Genomic DNA, 27,528 nt, shown 5'->3' with positions numbered 1-27,528 from the left:
GAAAAAATATTATTGCAGGCTGTAGGGTGTAAAATAGCAATATTTCAAAGGGGAAATGTTGAAGTCACTCACTACTAACTTTATTTTTAGGCAGCTTGGCAAACCACTGCAATTTGCAGTCAGGGAACACAACACCCTAAAATCTCCCTTCCAGAAGACTGAAGCCAGAGTATTTTGCTTTCTTACCATATTGGCCCGAATATAAGCTGCACCCGAATATTAGCCACACCTTTAAAATTCGGGGGGGGGGGGGAGAGACAATACCCAAATATAAGCCGCTCCCTTCAAATTCCACAGGCACTCACACCCATTCCCTTTTATCGTATGTCTGCTTCAGCAGCAATATCGTAAAAGCCAATTTTTGTACGGTAATGTAAATGCACCAAGTATGCTAGTAATGCAAGCTATGTAAATCTTCACCCCAGGATTATTTTCAGTTAAAGAAAACTATTGATTTGCAATGAAATATTAGTCAAGTTTGTAGTTAGGACTCCAAAAGAAGAAGGCCAGTAAATTTAAGTAAGAATAATAAAATAATTCCAGTCTATAAAAGTCTAAACATTAGCATACAGGACACTCTGGGCAAGACTTGCAAGTTCTCAATTTCTTCAGTTGTTTACAGGCTGGCTTATAAACATACTATTACATATTAAAATATAGTTAAACAGATATTACTAAAAGGCAGCCCATTGCAAATGGAAGCGTCCTTTGCCAGGCCCTGGAAATAGCAAAGGAGTATCCGCTTGAAAGGGACGGAGCCAGCTGGCAACCAAAGTTGTGAGAAGGGCCTGGGAACATTGCTCCTTTGGAACACACATAAAGAAAACTTGAAATAAGGTCACTTGGGGTTAGGCACAAAGCAACCTCTGACTTTTACTTGCTTAACTTTTTAAAACTGATTTTTCTTCAAATCTCAAAGATTTAAGAAAAACTGTTTAAATTAGCATAATGTTGCCTATCTTTATACAAAAGGGGACGTGGAACCAACACTGTACATAGCACTCATGTAAGAGAATCAAAACAACTCTGTCTCAAGAAGCTTACAATTTAAATGTCAGTGCTAGGAGAAGAGATAAGAAGAAAGAGAAAGGCAAAGGTAACAGGAGACCTATGTGAGCAAATGCTTCTACATACAGAAACCACAACATACATACATACATACATACATACATACATACACCTGCAGGAATTTACAACAATTATCGTAACTATAAGAAATCAAAATTATATGAGATAGATCTTAAACGCTGACAGCCTATTACTGCATTATGATAACCTATTAGTACATTTTATTGAGTGCTTTGAAACAAAAGGGAGTGGGAAGAGATAAGAGATACAAGTATGAACAAAAACTTGAATGACATGTCTGCATCAAGTTCCATTGCAGAAATTAGTAAGTTTTGCCTTTAGATTTTTCCCACTTATGCCCTCTCTAAAGTTATGCTTACTTTTAGCAAAATTAAGTAATCCAGAGTCTCTTGAGCCAAAAGTCCACAGCACATCATTTAACTGCTATGTCGGTTCTATCCTTAACCAACAACTATCAGTTCTCAATCATGTCTTAAAGTTCTGCTTATTCTTCTTTGCTCAACTGTATTTTGTTCCCAATCATATTTTAGCCTGCATTTTTTTTCCCGTTTAACACCCCCTTACCCCCCCCCAAAAAACTAGGCAATTCCACATACTTAAAAATAGCTGAAAGGTAAAGGGACCCCTGACCATTAGGTCCAGTCGTGGCCGACTCTGGGGTTGCAGCGCTCATCTCGTTTTATTGGCCAAGGGAGCTGGCGTACAGCTTCCAGGTCATGTGGCCAGCATGACTAAGCCGCTTCTGGCGAACCAGAGCAGCGCACGGAAACGCCGTTTACCTTCCCTCCGGAGCAGTACCTATTTATCTACTTGCACTTTGACGTGCTTTCAAATTGCTATGTTGGCAGGAGCAGGGACCGAGCAACGGGAGCTCACCCCATTGCGGAGATTTGAACCGCTGACCTTCTGATCAGCAAGTCCTAGGCTCTGTGGTTTAATCCACAGCGCCACCCGTGTCCCTTACAAAATAGCTTACAACTTCACAAAAATCAAATCATTATGTGGATGGATCAACTCCAAAATTCTAACTGAAGTTAAAAATCACCAAAACATAACCATCATGCTTTTAAAATTTGAAAGGTATGATGATTCTATTATTCTGTGATATAAATTAAGATTCATCTCAAATGGAAGACTGATGTTAAGAATCTATATTTACTACTAGGAGTTCAGATACTTGGCTAATGAGTCAAAAGCATCATGAAATAATGCAACAGTAAGATCATTTTTACTCTTAACTTATAAAACAAGCATAGAAAGACAAATGTTCCAAACGCCAAAAAAAGTCACAGCTTTGCACTCCAGCTTTGGGGGCGGGGGGGGGGGGGAGAAGCAGGATGGGAAGAAATCCTCCAGTTCACATTATATAGATAGAGAGACACCGATTTAAACTTAAGACTGAATGGATTTAAAGCCACATGTGTGCTTGGCCAGTTTAGACTTCAAGAAACTGTGGCAGAGTTGTGGCTCTGGGGACATCTCTGGGCAAAGGCCACAATCTTGTCTAACCAGTTGTCACAGAACGTATTACAGCTCCCTCTAGCGGCAAATCCCTCCAGTTAAACCAAGCTGTTAGCACCAATCCGTGTTTTTAAAATCAGTTATAAAGCAGGTGATATACATCCAATTTTTGAAGCAAATGGGTGCTGAAGCTTAATCCCTCCGGTATCTTACCTCCCTGCAAACTTGCCCTGGGACTGATTCATACATGATCCTGACACTTAAATGACTCCTTTTTCTCCCCAGCTGAGCTCAAATACAAGAGAGAAAGGAAACGTCCGGCTCTCTGGCCCCCTTTCAACCTTTAAGTCAGACCCCTTTTCGTCACCACAACATCACCCCCTGGCCCCACCCCACCCCCTGCTTGTGTCCCGCGTTAACTCTCACTCCCAGCTCTCCTCCTCATGGGCCCACCCTCTACCTACACAAACTCCCGCTCAGCCTCTCACCTGAGAGGAATTGAAATTGACAATCCCTAGTTGCATTGCCCCGCAAACTCCCATAAGAGGCTGACATTCTGTTTCAGTCCTTTTGAACAAAAATATATATAAATGGAATCAGTGTGTGATAATAGAAGCCTATTTCAATTTCCCCAGACCTGAAGAAAATAAATAAAAAAGCAAGACATTGTTTCTAAATTTAAACTCTTGGCACTAGATACCATGGCAGGCAATTCCTTACTTTGTTGAAGGACATCCATAGAAATAAGCAATTGTTCCTTGCACCTAGCAGTTCGAAAGCACGTCAAAGTGCAAGTAGATAAATAGGTACCGCTCTGGCAGGAAGGTAAACGGCATTTCCATGCGCTGCTCTGGTTCGCCAGAAGCGGCTTAGTCCTGCTGGCCACATGACCCGGAAGCTGGACGCCGGCTCCCTCGGCCAATAAAGCGAGATGAGCGCCGCAACCCCAGAGTCGCCATGACTGGACCTGATGGTCAGGGGTCTCTTTACCTTTACCTTTAAGAAACCAGAGTTCATCTCTATCCTTACAGAATGTGTAGCATGGCACTCAGGGAAGTATTAGCAGGAATGCTCCCTTTCTAATATCCAAGGACACAAAGTGATGCAGCAACACACCACAGGGAATAAGATGTCATGGCAGACTCTTCCATACGAGCTGCTCCTAATAAAACCTACCTAAAATTGAGCCATTTCTAGAGGAAGTTTTCAATTCCCCAAAGCAAAACACAGGGCAAGCATGTTCAGGTTTGTCTTACCAAGGTAATACATATTTAATTTGCCAGCAATCCAACTGTTAGCAGCAGACAATAGCTGTATGTGACTTGGTCTTTGAGTAGCAGAGGCATTCTGGCCCATGCAGATACAGCGTTAACAAGAATTATATAATACGGTATATTCCCAGCCCTTATGTGCCACAACCTAACTTCGGGTTTTCTAAGAGTATTTCCAGAGGGGCAGCTGTGTTAGTCTGTTGACAAAGAGTTTTGTGGCACCTTAAAATCTAACAAATTTATTGTGGCAGAAGCTTTGTTGGACTAGAGTCCACTTGCATGCAATGAAATGGACTCCAGACAATGAAAGCTTATGTTAAAATATTTTTTTGTTAATCTTTAAGGTGCCAGAAGGCTATTTCTTATTTCTGCATGATCCATTGGGACAGATCTTCTTGGCCATCCAGTTTGCTTCCACCTCACCACAAAGAAAGAATACAAAAACAAAACTTGCTTGGGATAGCTAGTCTAGGGTAATCTAGGTAGAACAAAATGTGCACTTGATGTGTATGGTCACTGCAACTTAGTTTTAGAACACCAGAATAGAGGTTACCAACGAGGCGCCTGCAGAAGCCTTCCCTGGCACCCACAGGGTCTTCTCCCCTCACTCTGATGAAACTGGGCTTGAAAGGAGGATTCTACTGTAGCCAATACAAAGAACAGGTGGTGGTATATGCTTAGTGACCACAAGAGCTTCTCCAGATTGCTAATGTGCCCAGAAAGGTTGGCGACCATGGCAATAGATCATTTTACACACAATTTAAAGGCCTTACTGTTCTGTATTTGCTGAAACGTAGAACATGCCCCCATTTTATTGCCAGTGAAGTATGAAGAACAGTAACTTCAGCTTTCCACTTTGCTTCCAAGAGGAGAATAATTTTCTCTATATTCCTTTCTTCGAAAATTACCAAAGAAGGATATGTACCCTGATCAAGGAGTCTGCAGCTTAAGATTCACAAATGCTAGGTCATAGTGGATCTCGGGCTTAAAGGATTTTTAGCACAATATGCTACAATTTAGGACACCAATTTATATCAGGCTATGTGGCCATCTGAACAGTAAAAGGAATATTGATTGGCCACAAGTTCATCTCACATCAATATTTGATTGAATTCAGCCACAAACCACTTAAAAGTTAAGGCTAGATTTTTTTATCTAAATTGCACAAAAAGAAGGCCTATGCCTATTATAGATCCTAAATATCAAAGAGCAATCATATAGAGCTGACCACTGGCAGGCTTGCAACCTGGCAGGGATGTGCATACAAAACCAGGTAATAACTGGTTCTTCCACATAGGAAGTAAACACATGACCTCTAAATTCTGCATGGTCACAGTGGACCTTTTTAAAAGGCTGCAATTCTACAAGTCATGGCAGCTGCATGACCTACATATTCCCATGGGAGAACATGGCACACAGAGAAATCACACTTGTTTGTTTAAAGCAGGGACGAGCAACCTTTGACCCTCCCTATGTTGTTGGGGTCCAACTTCCATCAGCCCAGCCATGGTGGGAGCTTTAGGCCATTAACATCTAGAGGCCCACAGGTTAAGCTACCCCTGGGTCTACGACAAATGATGGGAAGACCACCAGACGATGTCACTTCCTGTGAGAGAACTGAACACAAAGAATGCCCACCAGCTTTGGGATGGAAACCAGACACTGTAAAGTAAAAAAAAAGGGGGGGCTGCATCTGTAGCAGGAAAGGTGGTAGCCCTGAACACACACACACACAAAATTAGCTGGCTGTCTACACATGAAATAAATAGCTCCTTTAGTCAAATTGTGAGCTACATTTCCATTCTATTATGCCTTAGGAACTGCTGGAGAGGGAGCCTTTCACCCTCGGCAAAGGCAAGAAGTTATTTAGGGACCTGGGAAGACTATGTGTCCTCTGGAATTTGAATCAGGAGTCTGTCTTCTCAGCCTTGGAAGCAGTCTTTCACATGGTTTCCTCTATTTGAAGGAGAAAAGCTTCTTTTCAGTCCATCCCTGATTTCTAATTTACAGTTGATTTTACACTTCAGGTTTAAATGATTCCCCCCCCACACACACACACACACAGACACACTCTACAATGATTTAAGCAAGGTAATACAAAAGGTTTTTTCTGTGAATGAAACTGTAGGCAAAGAATAAAATAGTATTTTCAAGTTGTTAGAGAGATTTCATAATTTAACAGTAAACTTTAATTTTGGATTTTTAATGGACTTGCACACTTGTATGCCATGCTTTTCTGAGCTGTGCAACAACGCTAAAGGGCACCAGCCTTCTTACGAAGTTGGATAACTAGTGAGAGGGCCAATTTAAGGCAGAATATATTGCCAGCCCAAGCCCACAGTTTGGAGATGACAGTAACCCCTGAGAATACAGAAACTGGAGAGGGTGTAGGACACCTGGTGTTAAAAGCAAGTTTTAAAACATGCAAATGGTGGTAAGGGGTGTGCTGATAATTATCAGGGTTGCAGCAGGCATGTGGAAGGTTAACTCTTTTCTCCCCAGCTGAGCTACTAAGACAAATTTATCCTCTGAAGGTTGTTTCTGCATTCTCTTATTGGCGCTAAGAGCTGATACTTTTTGGATTTTAAACCTACAAGTTAAATGTAAACCTGCATTTAAGGTCACATATGATATGGCCCTTTGTTTTTAAAGGCCTCTGTTTACAGGGACAGAAGGCAGTTTTATTCATTCTGTGGTCTAAAAACCAATGCAGAAATTTCCTTACCTCTGTTCGTTTTTAGTGCCCCAGGGCCTGCAAGTATAATTACTTTGAGGAACTGAGGGACTAAATTGTAGTTAATAAATTAAACATTATTGATTGCTTGAAGTTCCTTTAGGCTTCACCAGTCCCTGATGCATTAGAACAACAGTTAATCTTTCTGTTAAAGAACAAGTGTTCTCATTTCAGATACCTCATAGCAAACACAATCCTGGGATTAGCCCTTCATTTAAGCATATAATCAGGCAACAGTATCCCTTCAAAGAGCAATTGCATAAAATCAGCAGAAAATGAATGGTCTGAGTCTTAACCTGAACTTCAACCACACTTGGTAACCGAGAAAAAGAGTGAACAGGGCTGACCGGCCACCCACTATGAGTTATTCATAGTGTCCAGCTGCTGTATTACATGACCATATGACCTGCCAGTTCACAGGATGTAGCAGATGTTGCACACTTAGATTTACAGAGATGTCTGGATGGACAAGCTGCTTCATTTAATTTCAAAGAATGTCAGTCTTCTGTGAAAATGAGGGATCCTAGCTTTGCTTATCAAACTCCAAGATTGCATCTCTGGAGTTGGGAACTATGCATTTTAAAAGACAGGCTGTTTTGTTGACACAAATAGGCCCAGAACTCCACTTCCAGGACAGGATAGCAAGAAATAGGAAGGAAGGCGGAGGAGGAGTTCGCAGTCAGACTAACCGTCATCGAGCCATTTATTGTTTACTCTGGTGTAAGGAGCCAACTCCTAGGGGCCGTGGGGTATTTTCCCCCCCCCCAATTTTTTTTTGAGGGTGCTGCCCCCCAGCTGATGGGCATGGCCATTCAAAGAGTGTATGCGGGACAGGGCTTACCTGGCTCCCACCCGAAAAAAATATTCAAGTTGGCACACTCTCAGGCAGGGATGTCTCACATCATCTGCTATCTGAACGCTCTTTTCTCCTAGCACTGTTTATTTTGCTTCTCAGCTGGAGGTGCCAGGGATTGAACCTGGACTTTCTGTGTGGACAGCATGTGTTCTCCCACTGAGCTAGCGTATCTTTATTGCTTCTTTTATTTCTTATGCTGCATTTCATTGTATTGCACTCTGAACAGAAGAAAGCACAATTGAGAATTTTAGAACAGGGTTCCCAATCTTTTTGAGCCCAGGACCACATTGGGAAATCGAAGAAACTGTTGTGAGCTCCATATCATACTAATTTTTCAGAAGGAAAACTGGTGATTTATCACCTTCTCTGTCCAAATAAAATCATGCACTCCTGACCAAATAAGCAAACCTGCAAAGCTTGTTTAAGTCAAATTTAAAAATTGGGAGGGGCAGGGGACCACCTGAGGTGCCAGGATGTCTATGGGTGCCACACTGCAGACCTCAGACCTCAGCAAGCCGGACCAGCCTGTTTGATATGCATCTTATTACTATGGGGTCCTTTTGCTAAGTTTATGAATTTCATTTTTATTATTAGCCAGCATGAGCAATATTCCGGAAAAAGTAGGATATAAATATTCTGAATAATTAAAAAAAAAGCAGTGTTTACTTAACAGGAAAAAAGTTTGTGGTCCTCCCTACTAGCTGTTTTAAAACTACTAATGTATTTTTAAAAAGCTATTTTGAATTAGTTTTATAATGTAACCAGTACTCTTTTTATATTGCATCTTATTATAGAAGATAAGGCAATTAGAAATTAAATCAGCTAAAATATTCATTTTGCAATGAAAAATTGAATCGTATAGTGAATTTCACACTCAAGGCCAACAGGTAAAATCTACAGCACCCAGGTTTGTGTGGAATGATGCCCCCGCCTGTGAATCCACTCCCCAAGCCCAGTAAGACAGACGGGGCTGCTTACCAATCTCTGGAAAGGATGTGAAAGGGCTCTGGGAGCATCGAGGGGCCTCACATGGTCTTCCCAGAGGCCAGTAAGCAAGAGTTCAGAAAGCTCTTTCCACTTATTTATTTTAGCATAAGTGAAATCAGCTTAAAGCTGCAAATTACCTATATCAACATCAAAAGACACATCAAGCCATTTCTGTGGGAATCCCGTGCACCTGTCATGAATCGTTTGTGCAAAAGCCTGCCTTTGCTTTCAGGTCTTCTTGCTGTTGTTGGTTCATTTGCTTACAAGACAACCAAGTTTTTAGGACCCTATGAGCCCTAAAGATCACTTTCAACTCTCATATTTAAAAAATTGTCAATTTAATAATTGTTTCAAGAGCAAATTCATCCAATAACATCCCAGGAACAAAAAGATTAAATGTCTCACTTCAAAGCATGATATGAGAGTTGCATAGCAAGTATGACAGAACAAATATTGCCCACAGTAGAAGTGACAGTTTATTTTACAGCAGATATTTATAGTGTTAGCAGTTAAAAGGCCACAAAGATTGCTTTTTGCTTGTTTGGTTGGCTGGTCAACAGATTGCAAGGCATGAAACTCACACACACCATCAATAAGTCAAATAAAAACTTGTGCATGTGTTTACATAAAATTTTGATGAGTGTAATGTATTTGTCATATGCCTGCAATTATTTTGAGAAAGTAATACAGTGCTATATATATTACTCTGACAATGTAATTACAGTTTCTGCTTCAACCACAGTAGCAAAATACTGGCCTCAATTCCCTGTCCTGGAAGTGCAGAAAGACAAAGCAAAGATGTAAATAAGTAGCTTTTAAGCTATTTTTCTTATGTAATTAAAGAAAAGTCAGCACAGATTAGCATCATAGTCATTACTGCTATTACTTATTTGTCACTTCAAACCAAAATATCTAAGTGATTCCCTTAAAACAACAACTATACAAAATACAATAAAATATAATTATAGCTACAAAACACAAGCACAACTATGTAACTGAATAAACATTGTGTGGAGATAAAATACAGTCTAGTCTTAGTCTGGGAAGATCTGTTCAATAAGCGTTCAAGAATATACCAATTTGGTGTTTGTCTAAAATATTAAGGGACAGAAAGGGGACTACACAACTAAGTGTTCAGTGGTGAGTAACAAACAACTGGCCCACTGATGCACATGGTATTTAAAACAAACAAACAAACCCCACAGCAGACCAGAGCAGACAGTCAGGTATATTATATTATATTAATCAGGTATATCTCAGATAATCAGGTTCTGAGCTGTTCAGAACCGTATGCCAATACCATAACCTTAAACTTAGCTGAGTAGCTTATTGGCAACCAGAGCAAAAGTTTAACAATGGTGTAGCTTGTTGGTGTTAAGTCATTACACAGAGCAACCTAACATCCACCAAGTGCAGCTTCCAGATTAATCTCTAGGGCATATAGCACATTGCCACAGTCTAGCCTTGAGGTTACCAGGGCAGAAAGCTCCATGGCCAGATTATCTCAGTCCAGGAAAGGCATCTGGCACACAAGCCAAAGCTGGTTAAAGAAATTCCTAGCCACTGAGGATGCTAGGCTTTCCAATGACAATGATGGATCAACCCCATCCAGAGATGGTACTTGACCCAAGTTTCCAGATGCTTACCAACAGGGTTTGAGTCTTTCGGGGATTCAGCTTCAGTTTATTAGCCCTCACCAAGCCCATTACTGCATCCAGGCACTGGTTCAGAACTTTTACACATATACAGTACATAACCAATCACACACACAAGCACACCTAACAAGCTATAATTAGCTATGAGGGACAAGGGTTGAGACGGTATGTCATCTACTGGATGTCTAGTTCAGGATGCAATGGCAGAGACAAAATAGCCCTTTTTGCCCCTCATTGCAACATAGTAGGCATTATTGTGTACTCTAAGGTGTGTTGGGTCACCTTTGCAATGGGTTTTGTGCCAAGAGAGCTGTAGCCATTGTCCATCTTGCTTCATAACTCATAGCTCCCTAGAGCACCAAGGTGTGTTTCAAGCTCCACAACAGAGGAGAGGGCAGTCAGGAGAGAAAGTGTGGATAGCCCTACACATTTCACTGTTATAGGGGCCTCAGTACCATTGCCAGTTCTCTCCATTAGATTCCATAAGTCTCTGGAATGGACCATCTGAATAGGTCCTGAACCCCTGCATGGGGAGATAATCACCATGAGACCAAACCTCACCAGGAAGTGGTCTAGCTTGTTTGAATCCCATCTATTGTCGGACCACACACTCCAGGCTAAATCTGTCCTGCCCTGTGGGTTGGGCCGCTGATGAGCTGTGATAGCTCCAAAGCTGTCATGGAAGAGGCCTTGGCATAGACACTGAAGTCACACAGAACCAAAGTCTTGGGTTCCACCATACCACTTCCACCAGCTTGGCCAGCAATGCTGTCTTCGTGGGATACGTAATAGACTTGTAGAGTTGGAAGGGTCATCTAGTCCAACCCCCTGCAATATAGCAATCACAGCTAAATAATCCCTGACAGGTGGTCATCCAACCTCAGTTTAAAAACCTGCAAAGAAGGAGAGTCCACCACCTTCCGAGGGAGGCCTTTCTATTGAAGGGTGGTCAGTACACCTTAGGATCCCAAATGCAGAGGCTTCTGGGTGAGTGGAATAGAATATTCACTCTGTTGTGAATATTACAGTCTAACTATATAGTGAAACTTGCAAAAGGAAATTCCAATTTCAAAATAAAAATTAAGAGAATTAAAAGAGTAATAGTTAATTGCAAAAAAATGAAATTTTTCTTGGGGTATTTAACTGGTGCAATTGGGGGATTTTCTCACAATATAATTATTAGTACAGTGGTACCTCAGGTTACATACGCTTCAGATTACATATGCTTCAGGTTACAGACTCCGCTAACCTAGAAATAGTACCTCAGGTTAAGAACTTTGCTTCAGGGTGAGAACAGAAATCATGCAGCGGCGGTACAGCGGCAGCAGGAAGCCCCATTAGCTAAAGTGGTGCTTCAGGTTAAGAACAGTTTCAGGTTAAGAACGAATTAAGTACTTAACCCGAGGTACCACTGTATTAGAAAAGGGATTTTCCTCAGGAATGCAGCAGGGGACAAAAGGATTATGTTCCCATTTCATACTTGCTACAAACTGATTAATTACCAGCTTCCTCCTCAGCTGATGCAATTTTCTTTTTTTAAAAAAAAACCTGCCTAATGGATGTAATGATACAGTTTACATCACATACAGTTTGGTTTTAAAGTGTACAAAATGATAATACAATTCACAAAGTCAACAATACTCCTAACTCAATCCATTAACTGAATAAATATTCTAGAACAATATAAAAAATGTGATTTAAACTTCTTTATATATAATTGCATATTGGTCGTATGCAAATTGGTCATAATATAGAAGCTGTTAATTGAACAGCTTCTAAATTATGATTGCTAGATCTAAGTAAACATGAAAGCAGGAAGAGAGCAGGGACTTGGCTGTTCCCTTATATAAAAATGTCTTGCTCTCATGGCAAATTGCAAATTGCAGTTTGACCTAACCAGATATTAGACAGCAGTTATTTAAGTCACAGCGCTTTGCACGGTATTTCCTTTTCTGCTGCTTTATTCATTAATACATCGTTAAAAATAAACTCCTCCCCACAAGTCAGCCGCAGTGGTAAAAGCATCTGCCAGGCACATAAGGCATACCACTTCAGTGTGTGTATTACCGATTCCAAACTGTTGGGACACTCTGGACTTTCCTACCCACATTATGAACACCACAATAAAAACTTAAAATAGATGTTACTGGATGAGAGAGAAACACAAAGCCATCAAGGTAATTAACTTAAAAGATTTTACTGTATTCTTTCCCAACAGAGACTCCATTTCCTCAGGGTCTTGCGAAAGAATAATGTTAAGCAACAATTGATGAACTCCTTTTACCAGTCCACAATAGAAAGTGTCCTTTCATATTGTATCACAGTGTGGTATGCTGGCTTGACAGACACAGACAGAAAATCTCTACAGAGGGTGGTGAATACAGCACGTGATATCATGGGCTGTCCCTTGAGTCCACTAGATCAGTGTTTTTCAACCGCTGTTCCGCGGCACACTAGTGTGCCGCGAGATGTTGCCTGGTGTGCCGTGGGAGGGAGGCGGGCGACGAGAGGCGGGGCGGCGGCGGCGAGGAGAGGCCGCCCAGCGCAGGGCTCTCGCCGTCTGCCTGCCTGCGTGGTGCTGACGTCACGGGGCTGTAACGTGCCCCACATAGGCACACGCGGGGCGGCGAGCGAGCGAGCTCCCACATCCCATCGCCGCTCTGCCGCACGCTAGCTCGCTTCGGCCGGCCTACTGGGCTGTCGCAGGCGGAAGGCCTGCGCATGCACGAGGTTTTCACGCCTTCGGGATTCCCTTCACGCCTTCCTCCTCCCGGGGCCTTGAGAGTGCGGGAAGCGGCAGCGCGAGACCGGCCGTTGAGCCTGGCAGGTATTGCGCTTGCCAAGGCAGTCATGCAGATCATCCTTTATTATCCTTTTTTAAAGTTGCATGTGGGATTGTGGCATTGTGCAAAATGCATGAATAAATCTTTCATGGAAATGGGCAGTGACACACAAATCCGTAGTCTTTATATATACTTTATATATAGTCTTTATATATACTATATAATATATAATATATATATATATATATATATATATATATATATATATATATATATATACACTTTATATATACTTTATATATACTTTATATATACTTTATATATAGTCAATATAGGCACAGAGTTAATTTTTTAAACATTTTCTAATGGTGGTGTGCCTCGAGATTTTTTTCATGAAACAAGTGTGCCTTTGCCCAAAAAAGGTTGGGAAACACTGCACTAGATGACATTGCAAGGAATCGTTGCCTTAGGAGAGCGAGAAAAATTCTCAGGTCCCAAATTATGCCACTTAAATATAGGTAAGGTACATTCAGACATGCTTGAATTACAGGTGAAACTAGAAAAATTAGAATATTGTGGAAAAGTTCATTAATTTCAGTAATTTAACTTAAAAGGTGAAACTAATATATGAGATAGACTCATGACATGCAAAGCGAGATATGTCAAGCCTTTATTTGTTATAATTGTGATGATTATGGTGTACAGCTGATGAAAACCCCAAATTAACTATCTCAGAAAATTAGAATATTGTGTAAAGGTGCAGTAGCTATTCAATTCATAACACCTGCAATGGGTTCCTGAGCCTTGAAATGGTCTCTCAGTCTGGTTCAGTAGGAAGCACAATCATGGGGAAGGCTGCTGACCTGACAGTTGTGCAGAAATCCATCATTGAGACCCTCCATAAGGAGGGAAGGTCTCAAAAGGTAATTGCAGAAGAAGTTGGATGTTCCCAAAGTACTGTATCAAAGCACATTAATGGAAAGTTATGCGGAAGGGGAAAGTGTGAAAGAAAAAGGTGACAAGCAGCAGGGATGTCCGCAGCCTGGAGAGGATTGTCAGGAAAAGACCATTCAAACGTGTTGGGGACTTTCACAAGGAGTGGACTGAGGCTGGAGTTAGTGCATCAAGAGCCACCACACACAGACGGATCCTGGAGATGGGCTTCAAATGTCGTATTCCTCTTGTCAAGCCGCTCCTGAACAAGAAACAACAGCAGAAGCGTCTTACCTGGGCTAAAGAAAAAAAGAACTGGTCTGTTGCTCAGCGGTCCCAAGTCCTCTTTTCTGATGAGAGCAGCTTTTGCATCTCATTTGGAAACCAAGGACCCAGAGTCAGGAGGAAGAATGGGGAGGCACACAATGCCAGATGCTTGAAGTCCAGTGTGAAGTTTCCACAGTCTGTGTTGATCTGGGGAGCCATGACATCAGCTGGTGTTGGTCCACTGTGCTTCATTAAGTCCAGGGTCAACACAGCTGTCTACCAGAAGATTTTGGAGCACTTCATGCTTCTTCCGCAGAGCTTTATGGGGATGCTGACGTTATTTTCCAGCAGGACTTGGCATCTGCCCACACTGCCAAAAGTACCAAAACCTGGTTCAATGCCCATGGGATTACTGTGCTTGACTGGCCAGCAAACTTGCCTGACCTGAACCCAATAGAGAATCTATGGGGCATTGCCAAGAGACAGATGAGAGACATGAGACCGAGCAATGCAGAAGAGCTGAAGGCTGCTATTGAAGCATCCTGGTCTTCCATAACACCTCAGCAGTGCCACAGGCTAATAGCATCCATGCCATGCCGCATTGAGACAGTAAATGATGCAAAAGGGGCCCAAACCAAGTACTGAGTACATATGCATGCTTCTACTTCTCAGAGGTCCAATATTGCTCTATTTGCAATCCTTGTTTTGCTGATTTCATTTAATATTCTAGTTTTCTGAGATAGTTAATTTGGGGTTTTCATCAGCTGTACGCCATAATCATCACAATTATAAGAAATAAAGGCTTGACATATCTCGCTGTGCATGTCATGAGTCTATCTCATATATTAGTTTCACCTTTTAAGTTGAATTACTGAAATAAATGAACTTTTCCATGATATTCTAATTTTTCGAGTTTCACCTGTATTCTCCCTAACATCATCTCTCTGCTTTAAGAGGCCCAGAATTGTTGTGACAGAATGCTCCACAACAAAGCTACATCCAGGCACTTTGGGGGAAAGGAGTGTGTGTGATTGCAGCACTGAAACAGGCTTTCAGAAGCTTAAAAAGGAACCACTACACCGCTGCCATCACAAATGGTAAGATACGCACAAACACTTTTTGAATGATTTCTGCCATCACCAAAATTACCCCCATTTTGGGACTCGTTAATCCCCTTTCCCACAAACACATTTGAGTAAAAAGTTCTCCTGAGGGAGCTTGCAGCTACGCACTAATTTTGGGACAGAAAGTGCCTTTGTTACTTTTGTGAAACAAGCTACATCAGGAAATGGGCAGAGGAAAAGTGACCCCACAGGTTGTCTTGGACCTCTCAGCTTTCAATAGCACCCATCACAAGATCAGTCTGGACTGAAAGCCCTGGAAAGGAATCCCAGTGCTTCCAGGGGACAACTCTGCAGTGGAGTGCCTTGGGGATCTAGTCTGCCTCTCATGCTATTTAACAATGAAATGAAGCCACTCGCTGAGCTTACTTGAAATTTTTAGGTGAGGCATCATAAGAAGGCCAATGGCATCCAGTTTTGTTTCCTCCTTTTTTCTCTAATTCAAATGTGATGTGAATGTTCCTTGAGTCAGAAATGAGCTGGATGAATGCCTCCAGAGCTATCAATTTATTATATTGGGGCTCAGGATGAAGCAGTCCCTTTACCACTTGAAACTGCATTGTGCAGATGCAGAAATAACATTCTCTTCACCATCACCACCAACACAGGCTCTAGAGTAGGCTCTAGGGAACTAAAATTCAATCCAGACAAATGGAGGTGTTCTCCTGGTGGTTGGTGATTTAATAGACTTTGAAGTGATGTTGGCCCATAACAAACGAGATCATGTTCCCCTTAAAGCAAGATTCATAGCTTGTGGGTGCAAATATATCTGTGGCCAGGGATACTTTTTTGCTCCTTTCAATTAGTATGCCAGGTTTCCTTCTGTGGTGACTTTGTCATAACCATAAACACCTTGGAAACCTCTCCATATGTTGTGTCAGACTGCCTCTGAAAAGCAGCCTCAAAAACCTCACCTGGATCTGCATATGACAGTCATGTCATTTATTTTAATCTGTTTTTATTTTATTTTTTATTTTTTAAAAAAAAGCAAGGTTGTATTTTTTTCCTCAGTTTTATTGTCTTATCTTTTTGTAAACTGCTTTGAGGGTATTTTTTTCCAATCAAGTTGGTTATAAATTTTACGAAATAAAAAAATTTTCTTGCCTTATGTTATGTATTACTCCAGCACTTGAAGAGCTTCGCTGTATTTCCAGGTAGAATTCAAAGTGCTGGTGATGGCCTGTAAAGCCCTAAAGCACTTAAGTAAAACAGGGTGCTTTCTTCTGTATGAACCTGATAACAGAAGGTGGTGACTAAGATACAAAGCCTTTTCTGTGTCAACATCCAGGTTGGCTTGGCACCTAATCTTGTCTTTTCACATCAAGTTAAACCTTGTTTTGATTACATGAACTCTTGGTGAGAAATAGTTTGGAATTATTCTACCTTCACCTATCATTTAATTCCATTGCTGTTTTATCTGTTTACTCAGGTTTCATATTTCATTAATGAATGCTGATGTGCACCTCCCTGAACAGGGTAAAATGATAATTTAATTTAATAAATATGGCAACAACAACAAAATCAGCTTCTCCAACTTTGAGGGACCTTGACAGTTAATGTCTTCCCTTAACCCCATCCTTTTGACTGGGATTGAACTTGGGGTTGTCTGTGTGCAGAACACATTATCTAACACTGAGCTATACCACTCAGTTTCAAGCTTGCAAAATTAAAGAACACCTGCTCTCAAAGAAAAGTCTTTTGATTTTAGTCTGTTGGTCTAGAGACCTGTAACAGTATCCATCATCAGCACATCTGGCACTAATAAGTGCCACAACATGCTAATTTGGAGGTCAGCCGGCACTCCCATAGCATGACCTCATTGTACAGAGTTGCTGAGGGCAGCACTAGCAGTCCCACAGCATTTGGAGGGAGTGCAACAGCACCCCAAGGCCTTACACTGCCACGGCGGCAATTAGCTAGCAAGATGGTCTGGCTTTGTAACAGAATAAAGAAATAACTCTCTCTCTCATAAAGAGCATACTGCTCCAGATTGAAGGAAGTAAAAGTATCATCTAGTCTGCCTTGGCCAGACTACACCTGCAATAATGTGTCCAGTTCTGGGTACCACAATTTAAAGACATTGGCAAGCTGGAATGTGTGCGGAGGAGGGCAACCAAGATAATCAAAGGTCTGGTAACCAAGCCTTGAGGGAGTTGGTATGGTTAGCCTGGAAAAGAGGCTACTGAGAGATACGATAGCCATCTTCAGATATCTTAAGGGCTGTCACATGAAAGATGGAGCAAGCTGCTCCAAAGGGTAGGACGCAAACCAATGGCTTCAAGTTACAGTGGTACCTCGGGTTACATACGCTTCAGGTTACAGATGCTTCAGGTTACAGACTCTGCTAACCCAGAAATAGCACCTTGGGTTAAGAACTTTGCTTCAGGATGAGAACAGAAATAGGGCTCCATTGGCGCGGCGGCAGCGGGAGGCCCCATTAGCTAAAGAGGTGCTTCAGGTTAAGAACAGTTTCAGGTTAAGAATGGACCTCCAGAATGAATTAAGTTCTTAACCCGATGTACCACTGTACAAGAAAGCCACAGAGCTTGGGGGGGGGGGAATCAGGACAGTTCCACAGTTCTAAGAGTTCTACAACATGGAGATGGAGGCTGGACATGTAAAGTCTTTTTGTTCAACTGGAATAGTGTTGTCCTTTCTTAGGTACCGTAATTTTCGCTCCATAACACGCAGTTTTTTGCTCCTAGAAAGTAAGGGAAAATGCCTGTGCGTGTTACGGAGCGAATGCACTCGACCGGAGCCATGGCTGCCGTCAGTCAAGCAAAGCGGAGCCGCTTGCAGGGCTTTGCACGGCTCTAGCTTTGCTTGCTTTACAGCCAGGAGGAGGGGGAGGAGCTGAGGAGGAGGGAGGGAAGGAGAGCCATGCCAGCAAAGCGGGCAGCAGCCGCTTACACGCGAGGAGGGACAGACGGGAGCCATAGCAAGCCGGGAGAAGGCAGGCAGTTCAAAGCCAGCAGGCGCTTTTAAAGTAGCCGGTAACAGCTGCTGCAGCCTCAGCTAGCAAAGGTCCCAGCGCTCTCTAAATGGAGCAATGAGGCTGCAGAGGGACAGGAGGGCTTGGATCAGGAAGGATAAAGTTTAAGCAACCAGCAGCAAAAAAAACCCAAAACCAACCTGGAGCTCTGAGCCACGAGCGCAGTGAAAACCAGGAAGTAAAAGAAAAGGCTATCCCCCCCCCCCCCGCTTCTCAGCTGTTTTCAGGCATGATAGATTTGAGCATTGTCTGGGTCCTAGTGCCCCTACTGCTTTTTGTGCTCCGTTCTATTGCTGCTGGTGGCTGCTTATCACTCAAACTGAACCTGATACCAGTAGCCACCTGTACAAACAAAGTAGAAGGCTGCAAGGAGGAGAGCTTTTACACAGCTAATGGCAAATCCCCTGCAATCCAAGTCCTCCTCACTTGCTCAAATCTATTCTGCCTCAAAACAAGGAGCAGAAGAAAAAGGCTGCAAACTGTTAAATGGAAAAAACCCCAGGCACAGGGCAAATACCTTAAGTATACCTTTAAAACAACAGTGCTCTTTCCCTCCCTGCTCAGCTCGCAGAAAAGCTGCTTCTCCACCCACCCCACGCGTGCTCCTTATCCCTTGAGTGCTTTTCCTTCCCTCCCCACTTAAAACGTGGTTACAAAGCACGGATCCACATGGATCCTCAGGATTTTTGCACTGGGTCACCCCAAACTCACCATCAGATCACATGTCTGTGGCCACAGCATGAACCACAAAAATCATACATCTACTGTTTCATTTAGAATATTTTTTTCTTGTTTTCCTCCTCTAAAAACTACGTGTGTGTTATGGTCAGGTGCGTGTTATAGAGCGAAAAATACGGTATGTGTGAGCACACAGGCAAGTAAACATGTTTGTAGGTTAGTAGCTATGTGGGCTTATGTACGTAGCCCCCGCAATATCTTACCTGTCAATAATGACTCCAGAGTAGTTTCTAATTTGTGAAGTAATTGGATCAAGTGTACAGATGCCTCAATTAGCCCCAGGTTTCTGTTATAAAAGAACAGTTTTAAATTTAAAATTCTCTCAAATCAAAAAAAGTAGAGAAGCCAGTGTTTTATACAAAGCTGTATCATAATATAAAGTCCTAAATTTGTAATACATATTGTAATGTAATAAATGAATTCTGTGGTGGTGAACTCCCCTAGGAGTAATTGACTGAGTAAGGTAAGAGTGGCAGAAAGAGACTGAGTAGGAAGAAAAGCCAAGGGAAGGAAGATGGTTTTAAAAATACTAGTTACAGATATTTTTTTATTTTAAAAATACTAGGAAAGCACAGACTGTAGCTTAAAAAACAACAGGCCCAGAGAAGTCTATGAAAGGGAGGTCATACTGGGCAATTATGAAAAGGAATGAAAATTAAAAGTCCTAAGGTGGCAAGGCACACCAGGAGAGAAAAGAGGAGCTGGCAAGAGATAAACATTCACATAAAGATTCAAAATAACTAACAACTCATTCTGACCCCTCACATGATTAAAGTGCACTTCTGCACTGAGGATCCTTGTCCAGCCATGAATGCTCCCTGCACAACTGACAATTCTAGAAAATCCGGGTTTTCAACTGTGCAGGGAACCTTCATGGATACACAACGCTCCCTGCTGCAGTGCACTTTAGAACACATGAAGAACACCCCAGAATTCACCTGACCTCAGGGGCAAATAAAATGCACAACAAATATTAAGTAATCCAGATGCAAGACTAACAAAAAAAATCAGATCTTAAATAATCACAAGACTTGGTGAAGATAATGTCTATGAAATCTCACTTCACGAGTATTTTAAAAAGAGCAAATCAAAGAAAAAAAGTTGTCAGAATAAATCTTGTGTTCATGCACCCTTGATTCTCTTGCAGATTAATTTACTTTCAGAGAATATGTAGATATATAATGATTACACACTGGTCAGTTAGTCTGAGCCACACAATTTAACAAATGTGGACAATTCACTCACAAGGTTTCCACTCAAACGCCAAGAAAGTGAAGTGAACTAGTGAGGAGTGAAATGTATTTCAAAGAGAGCCTGCTTCAAAAGTTAAATCAGCTATGAACTCAGTTGGGTGAAACAAGTTACTGTAATTTAACATTTAAAAACTATGCAAGTATGGGGGCAATAATCATACCTCATAACGTTCTGATTCTTGGTACACTGAACACAAGCATTCCGAAGGCATCTGAAACATTCTGATACCAACAGGAACAATGAATCAGTGTGTTCCAGTGTATTCTTTTGCTTGTAGGTTACATCAATTTCATAAGATGCTTTCCTCAAAATTTGCAGGAGATCTTGGAATAGGCTTTCTGTTGCTTTTTCCCTGAAAAGAAAAAGAAATGTAAAGTAGACAGCATCAACAGTACATTAAAAAATATACATAAAAGAAGGATATCATTTGTACCATGCAATTTTTTTAAAAAAGCCAATTCAAGCTGTTTTGCATATTTTGTACTTGATAGGGATAGAAAAAATATAGCAAATAAAGGGTTGCCCTGGCTTTGAAATATTTACTATAGGTAACCACAAACTCACGTATTTTCTCCAGGTTCTACAAGCTTCATAAAATTGTGAAGAAAATTCATAAAAATTTGAGTTTTTCTAAATTCTGAACTTAAGTTCCCAGGGCAAGTCAAAAGGTGAATTATTCTGTTTGTTTATTACACCCACTTTTCAAGTTAAGTAGAGCTTCTAGACAGTATCCCATCAGGCTTTGACTATACCCAGAGCTGCTTAGCTTCACCAAGGCGGCTGCATCGCTTGCCTTCAGAATATGATGAAGCCATCTTGCTGAAACACAGCAGCTCTGGGGACGATGGATGCCTGAACTGGAATATAAGGAGCTGACTTCAGACCACTGATCCAGCTAGCTCAGGATTACCCACAGGGAAGACAGGAACTCTCCAACGTTTCAGAGAGGATTTTTTCTTAGCACTACCTGGAGATAACAGGACTGAAGTTCCATGCAGAACTGCCTCTATCACTGAGCTACATTCCTTCCTGTGGAGCCATGGAACGAAGACAAGATGTGAAATTTTAAAAGATTAAGCCAGGACTGATGTGTATTTCAGTATTTCCCACAGACTTTTTTCCTAAAGTGGAGCTGCAGACACACTTCCTTGCATGGCACAGCCCAGGGGCAGAGCTTCTGTTCTGCATGCAGAAGGTCCCCGGTTCCGTCTCCAGGCAGGGCTGGCAGAGCCACTGCCACTCCGTGTAGCCAGTCCGCCTCAGTGTAAGGACACTTCCATTGCTCCCAGTATCCAAAGACCTGGGCAGGCATGTGCAAATGGGCTAGCAGTAAGGGTAAGGGGACCCCTGACCATTAGGTCCAGTCACGGCCGACTCTGGGGTTGTGGTGCTCATCTCGTTTTACTGGCCGAGGGAGCCGGTGTACAGCTTCCGGGTCATGTGGCCAGCAGGACTAAGCCGCTTCTGGTGAACCAGAGCAGCGCACGGAAACGCCGTTTACCTTCCCACCGGAGCAGTACCTATTTATCTACTTGCACTTTGACGTGCTTTCGAACTGCTAGGTTGGCAGGAGCAGGGACCGAACAACAGGAGCTCACCCCGTCATGGGGATTCGAACCGCCAACCTTCTGATTGGCAAGTCAGGCAAGTGGGGTTTAACCCACAGCGCCACCTGCGTCCCAGCAGTTTTATTACTACATCTTTTATTTTTTTTCCCTGCTCCTCTCCCTCGCCCCTTCCTATAAATTCTAATTGTTATTAATACAAAATACATGTTAGTTATGGTCATTACATGTTACTATGCATCATTTCATATCCGTAATTGTAATAATTTTGATAGATACACTTTGACACAATTTTGCTAATACACTCAGAAACATTTAACTCTGTGTTTCTTGCTGCTTTATTTTTAATTTCATGTAAATGTTGCATGTCATACACTTTAATGTTAAACGCTTTAAATAGGAGAATGAATAGAAACTATGTTACCAAAAAAGAAAAAGCTCCTCTTGGAGTCAAAGAACTGGTTCTTAGTATGCTTCTTCTTAAACTGTCTGAACTAGGGTGAGGAATGTACACAAAAACTGCAAGATGCTGAAAAGCAGCATCTTCTACATAAGAATCGTAGCTTTATTATTATTACATAATAATAATAATAATAATATAATAAAGCTATATTATATTATATTATTATTTTTCACTGGAAAGAAATTCAGATATATTTTAAAATACATGGTTTTGTATGTTTTCTGATATTTTATGCATTGTGATTTTTATTAATTACACTTTAGTAATTGTTTATTGTAATTCCCAAGTGGAAACTGTTTATTATTTGCTGATATTTAATTTTAATATTTGCCATTATATTCTAATCGATTATTGAATACTGCTTTATTTGATATAAGTTACTTATTTTAAAGTTATTGTGACTTTTCTGTATTGGATCTGATTGTTATTATTAATGTTTGACGTTTTATTGTGTTTTCATACGTGTTGGAACCGGCCCAGAGTGGCTGAATGCGGCCGGATGGGTGGGGTATAACTAATCCTATTAGTGCTACTGTTGTTATTAGTAGTAGTAGCAGTAGCAGTATTTATACCCCACCAAGCACCTTCTGCCTACAAAAAGCCACCACAGCATCCAGCCAGGAGAAGAAGAGAAACAGCAGGAGCTTTTGACGCCTTGTATTTCTAGACAGACAGAGATATATAAACACAACTGCAGGGAGAAATGGGGGACTTGAAATTTCGGGAGGCTTCCTTACAAAATCGTCACGAGGAATTAGAGGAGGAGGAAGCCAGCCCCCCCCCCCGCCAAACCACACCCGCGGCGGCAGGAAGACACGCGGCAGCGCGTCCACACGTGACGGAGCCCGGCCCCAGCCCCCCGCGACCCTCACCTGCCCGCCGGGTCGCGAAGGAGGGCCGCGAGCTGCCCGAGGGTTGCCAGGCGACCGGGCGCCGCGGCCTGCTCCTCCTGCTCCTCGGCGCTCCCCGTCAGCCGCGCGGCCAGGGCGGCCATCAGCGCCGCTGCTGCTTCTTCTTCCCCGGGCGGCGCCTCCCAAGACGCCATGGCCGCCCGGCTCGAGGCCTCGCTCCGCCCCGCAGGCCTGGGCCTCAGCCGCTCGCCCTCCGCGGCCTCGCCAGGCAGCAATCCCCGCCCTTTCCTGCCTGCTGCTCGCGGGAGGCGGGGGCCTCGTGGCCTCGGCGCGGCGCTTCCCAACCAGCGCAGCTTTTGACACCCCCCCCCCCGCGCGACGCGGCTCCCCGCTCGCCCCCAAGGCTTATTTTTGGCGGGGCTCCCCCCACCCCCCACCCCGGGAGAAGGGGGCGCAGACCCTGCGCCGCTGCTCCTGCTCCAGACCCTCCGCAGGAGACTCTCCCCACTTCCCTGGCAATGGAAGAAGACGAGTTCCCTTCAAATTCAGCGCTTCTTCCATAGATGCTCCTGAGCAGGACAGAAAAACAGGAATTCAAGAGTTTGAACGCCAAGAAGGTTTTAAAAATGTATTCTGCGTTTTTACATGTAACCAGTTTAGATTTCCTTCTGTGGCTGCTCTCCTAGGACAGGGTGTGTTTATTTTAATTTGCACATGTATTTCCAGCAACTATGAAAACTATTTACTGTAAGATATCATAAATACTAATATCGATCTGATTCTTCCTATGCTCAGGGAGCTTCACCACCGCTATGTCTTGCTGAAATCTAAGGTTTGTAGGTGCACAAAAAATACATATTTTGAAGCCAGCTGCCATGGGGTTGAAAACCCTTGTGAGTTCCCCCTATCAACTCAGGGTAATGGCTGCAGGTGGCGGGACGACACCACCAATAGGTAGAGGATGGGCTTGAATGCAGAGGCCAAAGAGAAGGACACACATACCTGGAAAGAACCATCTCCTTCTGCTTAGGTGACTGGGGTTCACACTGAGAAACTGAGGGCCAGGCTGCCCGTGAACAAAAAAATGGATAAATTAAACAATTCAAGCACAAGTGTTCACTGTGCACTCTTAAAACACCCTTGAGCACAAATGTGCCCACCCTACCCCACCCCCACCATAAAAGAGTCCATTGAAGACTGAGCATCCTCATCATGAAATACTGGCTTGAAAGGGCAAAAATCCAGGGGAAAGCTGAATTGGAAGAGTGGCTGCGAGCCTCCCCACCACAGCTTTTTATTGCAGGGCCCCACTTGTCAGGGGCAGCATGAGACAAAATGGGAGTGTGCCCCCCTCCCAAACCTTGCCTGCCTGGGTCTTGCAGCAGTGGTGACTTCCAGTGAGATCTCTCAGAGCTCTCACAAGATCTCACATGAAACCACAGCCACACAATGCCAGCAGGTCCATGCTTCCCCATGGGATTCTGCCGCCCACGGCAGCTGTTTGTACTGGCCACTTGTTTCTTTTCTGTTTGAAAACTGATGTAGCCTTAAATTTGCTAAGTACGGTATGTCAATATGGCATTTGTCCAAAAGTGTTTTACTATTAAGCCACCTTAATTACTGGAAATATAATCATCTTGATGTGTGAGGATTGCTAATGGCAGGAGGAGCTTTGTGCTCCCACCCTGGCCTTTTAGGTGTGTGGAGCTTTGTGGGTTTTGTAGCCGCTACCTTACAGGGCAGCCTAGAGGAGCATAGCTTAATGGCAGAGAACATACTTGTGATGAGGAAGGTGCCAAGTTCCATCCCAGGCAAAATGGTTTCGGGTAGCAGGGCTGGAAAAGGTGTCAGGGACCATTTTGGGCCGGGGGAGCAGTGGTGTGGCTCACTATAAGGCAGTTCCACATGTACAGCTATGAGGTTGTACTGCCGATTCTTATGCATAGCTCTGCCCACCCACACCTCTCTAGTGTGTTACATTCTACACATTTCACAACTGCTGCCGCTCCCGCACCCAAGCTGAAAATAACTTTGCTGCTTCAACTTGAATCCATGATGACTTCATCACTGGATTTTCACATATGCATGCCTCGCCCTGCTCTTTTTCCATCTTCTTTCCCTCAAACCCTTCCACATCGTAAATGCCCTCCCCATTTGTTCCATAAAATTAAATTCAGTCATATTTTATTAACACAAGAAGACATTCAGGTGTTGCCAAGGTGTAAACAAGACCAAAAGCTCATGTTGCTGTCAAAGACTGATAAGGATCAAACATTGGCCCAGGATGGGACTTTGCTGCATTTAATCCCCATACATGCCAGCTTGATGCAAGAGTACATCTTCACAATGGAGATAGGGTTTCACTTCCATTAGGGAACCGTCTACACAATAAAATGTATTTGAAAACTAGTCCATCTGTACTTTATAGTGGATCACGCCCAGAAGTTGACAGCAGCCCCATTCCTCCTTCCCAGTGCACTCTTACCAAAACACACACAAACAGTTCTTTTTGTGGCATGGCTTTAAAAAGAGGAGTTGCTGTGAGACGCAGAGTTATTGTGGGATTTGATGTGTTGTGAGTATGAAAAGAATGGGATTGCTGCTGCGTGGATGTAGGATGTGCGGTTTCTCTGCAGTGGGAAATAAGGGGAGAAAAATTGTGGACTGTGGTTACTGTCTGGATCAGATCATGAGTGGGATGCAGAAGATAATGAAAAGGACAATCTTGCTCTTTTAGTAAATGAAGGTTGTACACAGATGCCAAGCAAGTGAGGGAAAGGGTGCTGAGCAAAGGAGACAGGGAGAAGAAAGTAGGCTAGGGTGCTTTTCTAGGACACAAGATTGCAATGGGGTGGGCGGGGGAGAGCGGGAGGCACGCATTTTTCAATGCTAGCTTCACTCCCATATCTATCAGCCTCACCTTCAGAGCCCTCCAGATGTTGTGGACTTCCATCAGCTCCAGTCAGCCCCAACCCTGTTTCTCATCATCATATATGGTAAGAGGAATATCCAAGGCTCCACATAGCATCATAGAGTTGGAAGGGACCCTCAGGTTCATCGTCCAACCTCCTGCGATGCAGGAATCTTTCACCCAACATGGGGCTCAAACCCACAACCCTGAGATTAAGAGTCTCATGCTCTACCAACTGAGTGATCCCTCAATTGGACACATTCCTGTGTCCAAAACCATACCATCCATGCACAAGCAGAAAATAGCAGGGGGAATCTCCCCCCCCCCCCCAAGAATATGCTGATGGATCTTAAAAGAGCATGTTAAATTGGGTAATGTGGCCATTATATTTTGTGTTAACCATGAGTAGGCGAACTAAGGCCCGGGGGCTGGATCTGGCCCAATCACCTTCTAAATCCTGCGGACCGTCTGGGAATCAGCGTGTTTTTACATGAGTAGAATGTGTGCTTTTATTTAAAATTCATCTCTGGGTTACTTGTGGGGCACAGGAACTCGCTCCTTTTTTCTTCTTCTTTTCAAAAGATAGTCCGGCCCCCCACAAGGTCTGAGGGACAGTGGACTGGCCCCCTGCTGAAAACGTTTGCTGGCTCCTGGTGTAAACCAAAGGAAATGGAAAATGTAGGATTATATGATCACCCTACCTAGAAATCTAAGATGCAGTGTAGGCTTCATTCCTGAAGAAAGGAGTGCCCAGAAAACAGGACTCCATTATAAATCATGTTTTTAAGTGCAGATGGCAAAGCTGCAGAGCTGTTGCCTTAGGGAATCTGTCTAATTTGTCAGCTAAAATTTACTCTCTTGATAGAAAACTAGCCCATTCATGCTGCTTGAAGCTAATTACTCATTGAAAGAATCTGTTCAGGGAACTGGCAAATATATCCTGTAGGATTGTGGAGCTTTTACATGAGGGAGGTCAGAATTATCCCCTCTGAAACATGGATTCTCTCCTCTCCATGTGAATTGGTCAGAGCACATCCCAGCAATGTTAAAACATCTTCCCCTCTATTTCTGGGCACACTTCAAGTTCTGTTTTTAACCATGAAACCCTGTACAGTTTAGGACCTGCCCCCACAAACATGTCTAATTGTTGGGCCCTCCTGCCACCTGAGGAGGAGCACATAGTGGCCAGGCAGCAGGTCTTCTTGGTTGTTGCTGAGGAGGTTCAGACCTTCTCAGATGCTGAGTTCTCCAATCTTCTAAAATCAGCTGGCTAGTGACCCAGTACCCTGGTTGTGAAATGCTCACCTCAGGGGGGAAAAACATTTGGTTTGTTCTGGACTGCCAGCTGCCAGCTTTTAGTGGCTAATGGTGCCAGTGTGGTGTTAGTAATTAGAGTTAGACTAGGACTGGGGATACCAAGGTCTCTTTAGGTCTTTTCTTCATAGAGCTGTTTTATTTTTACATGATTGTCTTCATCCCACTATTTTTTAAGGATCTGTTGTCTTTTATATTTTAAGCAGGACAGACAAACCACCCGCCAACAGTCAGATTTAAGGTTCATCTAGTCCATTACCAATGCCATGTCAATAACTTCACC

General features: G+C 42.9%; 1 protein-coding gene across 1 annotated transcript in view; it reads right to left on the bottom strand.

The window, feature by feature from the left end:
• ATXN10 (ataxin 10) overlaps positions 1-23,229 on the bottom strand; it is a 71,474-nt gene extending 48,245 nt beyond the window's left edge. The window contains exons 1-3 of the mRNA XM_082223183.1: positions 23,042-23,229; positions 20,302-20,493; positions 19,091-19,173 (exon numbers count right to left, since the gene is read on the bottom strand). Of these exons, the coding sequence (XP_082079309.1) occupies positions 19,091-19,173; positions 20,302-20,493; positions 23,042-23,214 (448 nt within the window). The 5' untranslated portion in view covers positions 23,215-23,229. The remainder of the gene's footprint in view (positions 1-19,090; positions 19,174-20,301; positions 20,494-23,041) is intronic.
• Positions 23,230-27,528: the final 4,299 nt, after the last annotated feature.

This window comes from Podarcis vaucheri, assembly GCF_965113315.1.
Source record: "Podarcis vaucheri genome assembly, chromosome: 5".
NCBI classification, from domain to species: Eukaryota; Metazoa; Chordata; class Lepidosauria; order Squamata; family Lacertidae; genus Podarcis; species Podarcis vaucheri.
This window is presented reverse-complemented; position numbering and strand designations above follow the sequence as displayed.